The sequence below is a fragment of the Myotis davidii genome, unplaced genomic scaffold (genome assembly GCF_000327345.1).
Source record: "Myotis davidii unplaced genomic scaffold, ASM32734v1 scaffold13, whole genome shotgun sequence".
Classification (NCBI taxonomy): Eukaryota; Metazoa; Chordata; class Mammalia; order Chiroptera; family Vespertilionidae; genus Myotis; species Myotis davidii.
The window spans coordinates 2,785,905-2,794,160 of NW_006286243.1; the positions used below are offsets into that span (position 1 = coordinate 2,785,905).

At 42.9% G+C, this 8,256-nt stretch overlaps 2 protein-coding genes across 2 annotated transcripts in view; one reads left to right on the plus strand and one right to left on the minus strand.

Moving 5' to 3' along the window:
• CCDC38 (coiled-coil domain containing 38) overlaps positions 1-6,067 on the minus strand; it is a 42,003-nt gene extending 35,936 nt beyond the window's left edge. The window contains exons 1-2 of the mRNA XM_015559946.1: positions 5,936-6,067; positions 2,820-2,873 (exon numbers count right to left, since the gene is read on the minus strand). Of these exons, the coding sequence (XP_015415432.1) occupies positions 2,820-2,859 (40 nt within the window). The 5' untranslated portion in view covers positions 2,860-2,873; positions 5,936-6,067. The remainder of the gene's footprint in view (positions 1-2,819; positions 2,874-5,935) is intronic.
• The window catches only part of AMDHD1 (amidohydrolase domain containing 1), a 17,220-nt gene continuing 14,403 nt past the window's right edge, over positions 5,440-8,256 (plus strand). Inside the window, exon 1 of the mRNA XM_006757620.2 lies at positions 5,440-5,444. Within this exon, the coding sequence (XP_006757683.2) occupies positions 5,440-5,444 (5 nt within the window). The remainder of the gene's footprint in view (positions 5,445-8,256) is intronic.

Here is an 8,256-nt window from a genome sequence, read left to right on the forward strand (position 1 = left end):
CTGCGCCTCCTCTGAGTCTGGGTATGATATTCTCTTTCCTCCTAGTTGTAGAATTTCCACTCAGCCAGCCTTCCTGTGGTTCTGGATGATGTCTGTTCCGTCTTTTAGGTGTAATTTGAATTGGTTGTTCGAGGCAGCAATCTCCGGTGTTAACCTATGCTGCCATCTTGGATCCAAAAGTCCCTTGTGTTTGTTTTAGTTAGGAATATATTTAGGAGTTCTTTTTACATCAGCATTTATATATTTTTCTCATTAAAAAGGAATAGTGCCCTGGTCAGTTTGGCTCACTGTGATAGAGCATTGGCCTGCAGACTGAATGGTCCCAGGTTTGATTCCTGTCAAGGGCACATGTCCAAGTTGCGGGCTTGATCCCCAGTGTGGGGTATGCAAGAGGCAGCTGATCAATAATTTCTCTCTCATCATTGATGTTTCTATCTCTCTCTCCCTCTCTCTTTCTTTCTGAAATCAATAAAAAAAATATATTTTTAAAAAAGGAATAGCTATCTAGTACCCCACTTCTTGGATGCATCATACTTTACATAACTAATCCCATATCAATATGGTTGATCCCGGCCTTTTGCTATTATAAACAATGCTGAGATGACTATTCTTGTTAACACCTTTAAGTAGTTATGCAAACACATCTGCCGACTAAATTGCCGACATGGCCCTATGTTAGGCAAAGTGGTTTCTGGTGCTTGCCATGCCCAAGGCCATCTTAAGAAGCAAGTTGCTCTCAGAAAACAACAGTTCACCCTGGAGGGGGTTCGCCTTCATCATCTGGAAGGTCCACTAAGTAGGTCCCTTAAGTTGTTTAATGCTTTGGAAAATACACCTTATAACAAGCACAAGTCACTGACCTACAAACCACCTGGGTTCCTGGAGGCTGCATACATCAAGCCCCCATCCCCTTCTGGGTGCAGAGATCCATTTTTTTGCTGATGCCCAAGACTCTTTTCTGTCCATAAGTTCCTTTAATAAACTGTTTAATTCTGGAGTTGTCAGCCTCTATTTTTTAAAAAAAAATTTTTATTGATTTTTTTTTAAGAGAGGAAGGGAGAGGGATAGTTAAAAACATCGATGAGAGAAACATCTATCAGCTGCCTCCTGCACGCCCCCTACTGGGGATGTGCCCGCAACCAAGGTACCTGCCCTTGACTGGAATCAAACCCGGGACCCTCTGCAGGCCAATGCTGAGCCAAACTAGTTAGGGCGTCAGCCTCTATTTTTAATCTTAGCCTGTCCTCCTTGGGAGATCGGTTCCAATATACCTTAGGAAATTTTCCAACACTCTATTGAAATTCTTTTCAAATAATTTGATGGGCCTGACCAGTGGTTGAGCATTGACCTATGAACCAGAAAGTTACGGTTCAATTCCCAGTCAGGGCACATGCCCAGGTTGTGGGCTCCATCCCCAGTAGGAGACATACAGGAGGAAGCCAATCAATGATTCTCTCTCATCATTGATGTTTCTATCTCTCTCTTCCTCTGCCTTCTTCTCTGAAATCAATAAAAAGTATATTTAAAAAATAACAATTTGGTGGTCTATTCTATAGGAATAGAGCCTGTAATTCTAACTTGGCACATGGGCACCCAGAGTAGAGACTATATTTTTCAATCTCCCTTGGGGCTGGATATAGCCATATCAGACCAAGTTCTGGGCAAGGGGATGTCAGGAGAAGTAGTGAGTGCAACTTCTAGGAAGTGTCCTAAAAGGGAGGGACATGCTTCTCCCCTCCCCTTTTCTCCTCCTAGCTGGCGGGAATATGGGTGGGTGTGACCGCTGGCACAGAAGCAGCCACCCAGGATCAAGGATACAGGCCAGCGACAGCTTGAAGATGCCCAGCCCTGATGAAAGCAATATGGACCCTGGGATGCTTAGGTCCAGACTTTGCTACCTAAGAGAGAAATAAACTTCCATCATGTTTAAACCCTGTTGTTTCTCATATTTTCTATCATTTGCAGCCAAATCTTTGCATTCTAAATACAGATCAGGCCAAATTTCCTTCAAAGAGAATTCCTATAGGGGGCCTGTTACCCATAACAAACTTGGTGTTACCCAATTTAAAAATCTTTGACAAATTTATAAGTGAAAAAAAGTTTTTATTATATACTGATAAATACTAATTCCTTGAATACTTATAAAGAAGTGGAAGGGTAAGAAGGGAAAGGTTGGGGAAGGAAAGAAGAGGACAGATTTTCATAAAGCATAGCTATGCATTTCATTTATCATCCTATATAATAAAAGCCTAATAATGCAAATTGTCCCCTCAGGTGGTTGTTTGACCAGGAGTTTGACCCCTCGCTATGACATGCGCTGACCAACAGGGGGTGGTGCGTAACATGGCTGGCACTGGTGATGCGGCACTGGCTGCGAGTGGCAGTGGAGGCACTGCCAGCCCCAATGGGCCCGGACGAGGGTGGGATGGTGGGGCAAGTGAATGGGCTGTGCCAGGCCAAGGTGGGGTGCCAGGCAGGGATATGGGGCTGCGGGGCTGTGAGGCTAGGGGCACGAGCTGGGGCCCGCTCCCCACAGGCCACCCTGAATTCGTACACCGGGCCTCTAGTAACAAATAATTAAATTAATGGTTTTATGTCATGAAAGACTGGCGATCTTGCTAAATGCAGCAGTTTAATGTGGTTTGCGAATTGAGAAGTAGAAGAGAACTTTCTTAGCAGGTAGTTTATAAGTTCTTTGCGTAGAGACCATGTCTGACGATTACTGGGTAGCACGCTCCTTTTCTTACTCTCCCAGCCCGCTATGGAGACTAACCGTACTAGGCACAAAGCAAGAACCCATGGACTGATTTTTTCCTCACCTTCAGAAATCAGTGATATCGGCCAAAGGTATGATGACATTTTGTCTCCTGGTCCTGTCCAAGAAAAGAAAATACATTTAAAAATTCTATAAACTTTGCATAAAGTCACTAAATTCAACTGCCAGTAACTCCCAAATAGGCTTTATCTTATTATTTATTTTCTACTTAATCCTCCCCCGAGGATATTTTTTCCATTGATTTTCAGAGAGTGGAAGAGAGGGAGGGAGAGAAACATCAATGTGAGAGAGACACATGGATTGGTTGCCTCCTACACAAACACCGAACCTACAACCCAGGTATGTGCCCTTGACCAGAAATCAAACTTGAGACCCTTCAGTGTGTGGGCCAATGCTCTAACCACTTAGCAACATTGGCCAGGGCGTAGGCTTTATTGCTTTTAAAAGCAGTGCATACACAAAGTCTTTGACCCAGCAATTCTACTTCTAGGAACTTATCGCAAGAAAATAATCAGATCAGTGGGCAAAAAGTATGTACAATAATGTTTATTGCAATGCTATTTATTTATTCTTTTTAACCCTCACCCAAGGATATTTTTTCACTGATTTTTAGAGAGAGTGGAAGAGAGAGGGAAATATCGATGTGAGTAAAAAGGGCTGGTGAGAAAAATTGATTGACAATCTGTTGGGTTGAGTCTCGTAGGAGATTTTCTTAAATTTCCACTTTGCACCTATCTCCACTCCTAAGATTCTGCTCACCTCTTTCTTATCCTACTTTTGCTCCTTCAATCCTTCCGTCCATCTGAATTCACTCTCCTCCCCATCCTCACTCCTGTTCCATTTATTCATTAAGTCTATCTGCAATAAGCACCTTATCATGGGTTCTGACACTTTTTCACTCATAGAAAAAGTGAATGTTCCCGTTCCTCTTCGCCAACTGTTAATCGCAGGTATCTGTTCTAATGCCACCTCTCCAGTAATTCATAGAACATGTAAATAGGATGAATAGTCTCTAAAAATTGTTATATTTCTGTACTTCTATATATGTTAACCCCCCTACTGATTAATGAACTGATTGGCGAAGAATATATGAGAGAAGAAGAGATCAGCTATTCCTAGGAAGGGATTATAAAGTGCTCTGAACTAAACCAATATGATGCACCAACCAGTAAAAAAAAAAAAAAAAAAAAAAAAAACAAAGCTGGCGTCTTTGTTGTGCAAAATAAAAATAGCATGGTGACTACACAATGGCTCAGTATCAAAGGAGAGGGAAAATGTTGAACTCCATAGCACATGACTGAAAATTCACATCTAAAATACATATTCAAGTCCACCTTCCGTCAGCTGAAGAAGATAAAGAGCTTAGAACAATCAGGGATTTAAACTGCTGCTGTGTGGTTGCAAACCACATACAAATACAAATATTGTATTTGTTCCCATTTTGTTTTTTTTTACTTCAAAATAAGATATGTGCAGTGTGCATAGGAATTTGTTCATAGTTTTTTTTTAAAACTATAATCCGGCCCTCCAACGGTCTGAGGGACAGTGAACTGGCCCCCTGTTTAAAAAGTTTGAGGACCCCTGATTCAGGGAAATGAGAATCGTAAAATGAATCACTCTGACTGCTGAGCTGAGAAAAGACTATAGAAGGAGATGGGAGTCCAGCAGGGAAAGCAAGAGATAATGGGGTCTCAGGATAGTAGTGGAAGTGGTGAGAGGTGGTCAGATTCTAGATAAATCTGGAAATTAGACCTACAGAATTGGCTGATGGTTTGGATGTGAGGTATGAGATAAAGAGCCCAGGAAAGAAAGGATGGAGTTGCCACCAGTAGAGACAGAGAAGGCTGTGGGGAAAGGAACAGTTGGCAGGATCAAAGCTTCAGTTTGGGACTTGCTAAATCTGAGATATTTATTAGACATCTCAGGAACCTAAATGTAAAGTACACTGTTCTTTCCTGCAAGTACCATGCAGGTTGATTTTTTTAAAATTTTTGTATTCCTCTAACATTATGCAATTACATGTGGTCACTGAGTGAGGTCCTTTGATAGGTATCATAATAGGAGAAGCATCTGTGGAAAGAACCTGGCCTTTGGGGTCAGCTTTGAATCCTGCCTGTGATTCTTATCAGCTCTTTGTTTCTTTAAGCCTCTCCAGTGAACTCAGCGCACCTTAGGTTCTTTTGTCAAGTATGGATTCTATCACCTTTCCTACAGGCTTGTTGCAAATTTCAAACACAGATAACGTATGCAAAGTACTTAGTCACAGCAGGCTGATAGGGAAATATAATTGCTCATATGATCTTCAAGGTAGATATCTGGGTGTGTCCTCTTTCTTGTCTTGTGAATAACTACCAGCATTTGAAAAGAATAGGAGGGATAACTGACAACTAGCTTTTGTGAGAAACTCTGCATTAAAGTTCTTGAAACCAGGGTCATTGCAATGTCAATGCAATTTGGGGAATCTGATACAACTTAGTGCAGATCCTTATCATTCCAAGCTTCTGGGAAGCAGAGAAAGATGAGTGGAGTTTCATAATGTCCTCCAGCGCTACATAAATGGAATGATAACAATATTGGCCAGATATTATTCGATGAAGTTTGGGTTTGAATTTCTCAACAACTCTTACAAACTCAAAAAAAATGCATTTTCAGATTCCCTCAATATGAGGTAAAGAATTTTATCTCCCAGATGCAAATGAAAATTTAGACAGATTCTCTCAGATATTTCAATTTTATTCCACCTCCTTCCCACCCACTTGGACAAATACTAACAGAAAGGGCTGTGAACTGTGTCCTCTCTCTAGGCCAGACCTAGCACTTTTTTGTTTACCCGAGAGTTCGGAGCCACAGGTCCTTGGCCTGCCCGATGACCGTCCTGTGTGATCAGGTCAGAAGCAGGTCACAGTGATGAGGCAATTACCTTCAGCTTGACCTTTAAGGCCCTGCTGGCGTCACGCTAGCTATTTAACGTGGACTTTTCTATTGACATTTCTGACTGCCCCTTTTGCAAACTGAAAAAAAAAATGACTGGAGGTCAAGTGGAAGGAAGATGGGGGAAAAGAAATCAGCCCATGTGAGTCAGATGATGTGAAAAGGACGCTGTAAACCAACAGGTGCTATACGGATGTTGATTATTACTAAGGAGGAACCTGATCTTACCTCTATAATTAACAGCGACCAGGGAGAACGACAGTGCACTCTCTTCCTTTTTGCTTCTGCAGATCTCTTATTTGCAAGGGCTTTTCAGGCCATACTGTTTATCTTGACTGTAATTGGGTGCCTGCAGTTCACCCAAAGATATAAATCCCCTTAAAAAAAAAAAAGTACAGTTTATTTTAGACTTGCCAAGAATTTGTAAGCTTTAAGTACCTGGTGCGTTCTGTGAAGTCAGGGGAGAACCTACTACTATTGAAATCTAATCTTTAACTTAATTTACCAGAAGACAAAGGGCAGGATTAAAATAAACTAATAGTAATAATAATAATAGCTATGACTTATTTAGAGAGAGGCACTGGGCTAAGTGACTTACATTCCATCGTATTTAAAGCTCAAACAAGTCCATGAAGTAGAAACAATGATCCCCATGATATGGATGAGCAAACTGAGGCTCAGGGAAATTAATTTTCCAAAGTCAAATAGCACATAAGAAACAGAAATGGGATTAAGACAAGTTTATTGAACCCCAAAGTCTTCTATTCTTCTATGATTTCATTCCATCCATAAATCTGCAAATATTATTTATAATTGCAAAACGTTACATTTGAGTCTTTAGCAGAAATTTTATAATATAAAATTTTAATATTTTTCTATGAATTAGTGTCTCTGTGTTTCTATTTTCCACTATTTCTACTTTTCTCTACGCCCCTCTCTATATATTCTACCTTTCTTTTTAAAATGTGTATAGACACACATATCTGTTTGTGTCTGAGCTATTATTAATGACCTATGGATTTTTTTTCCCTTTTGAGTCTCTTTTACCCACATTGTCTACTGAGTTATTCCTTCCCCGCCTTTTTTTTTTTCTTGCTTTATTCTCTCTTTTCTACCGGAGTGGTCTCTCTCTTTTATAAAAACAATATGAAGCTAGAGTATAATCTTATTTATTGCATTCATCTAAAGGAATTTTTCCTTTATGTACTTTGTGCCTTAAAGTGACACTAAAGTGACTTTTATAGTTTGTTTTACAGTTCTCTGCCTGCTTTCAGGGTATGTTAGTGTATCCCTAAAGTGTCTTCCTTTTGGTTGTGGTTTGTGCTGGGCAGGGAAAGTGCCATTGCAGGCCTAAGACAAGCTTCTACTAAAAGAATATGCATCAGTAAAGTAATTAAGAAACTCCAAACCTTTAAAAACCCCGCCCGACTGTTTTCACAGCAACTGACAGGCGGGAAGTCTGAGACGTAGATGAGAATTACAGACCACCCTCCTTAAACAAGCTTGATTCTGTCTCCAACCTTGGATGCAAATCGAGGGGTTCGACCAGATACAGTTAGGAGTGCGGGGGACACAGAGCTGAAACCCGTCTCACCTCAAGGAGTTTGGATCCAGGAGCCTGTTCAACCAATCCTTCTAGAAAAGATTTCTGGGGGGCGCGGGCGGGGAGGAAGGTGGGCGGAGGTGCCAATCGATTCTCTAGTCTCCGCTCTGTCCTCCCTCATCCTGGTCCCCCTTCATCTGGGGACCGTCTGGAGGGATCCCGGACTGGAGCTGGCCAACCGAAAAGTGCCTGGCACCCGCCACCCCGCTTCACGCTTCGCGGCCGCGCGGACCCAGGAGCGACCCCCCACTGCACCTCCTCCTCTCCGCCCCCAGGTTCCTCTGCGGGCGGCTCTCCGCGGGCCGGACAGCCCCCAGCCCCCTGGGCAGCGGTTCCCCGCATCCCGTCCCCTCCTGGGGCCCCGTCCCAGGTTCCCGCACCTGCCTCCACCAGGTTTCTCCCCACTTTACCCACTCCGGTGCCCGCGCCCACGGCGACCCCCTTCCACCTGGCCACGCGATTGTCGTCGCAGCCCACCTCTCTCTCTCCCGGCGACCGAACTTCGGTTTCTTTGTCGGTTAAGTAGGGGAAATAATCTGTACCACATTTACCCGAACGTGGCAAGGCGACCAAAAAAAGAGGAGGTTCATTATAACGTTGATTATTTTTTAAAATATATATTTTTTATGATTTTAGAGGGGAAGGGAAAGGGAGAGAGAAACATCAATAATGAGAATCATTCCCGGCTGCCTCCTGCACGCCCCCTACTGGGGATCCAGCCCGCAACCTGGACATGTGCCCTTGACCGGAATCGAACCTGGGATCCTTCAGTCCGCAGACCGAGCCTCTATCCACTGAACCAAACCAGCCAGGGCTATACCATTGACAATTAATCAACATTCTGATCATTGGTACTATTATTGCCATCGCCAAGGTTTGGGGGAGTGAGGGAAGCGCGCATTAGTCCTGGGTTTGGAAGGGCTGCGAGCGCCCGCCCCTGCTCCAC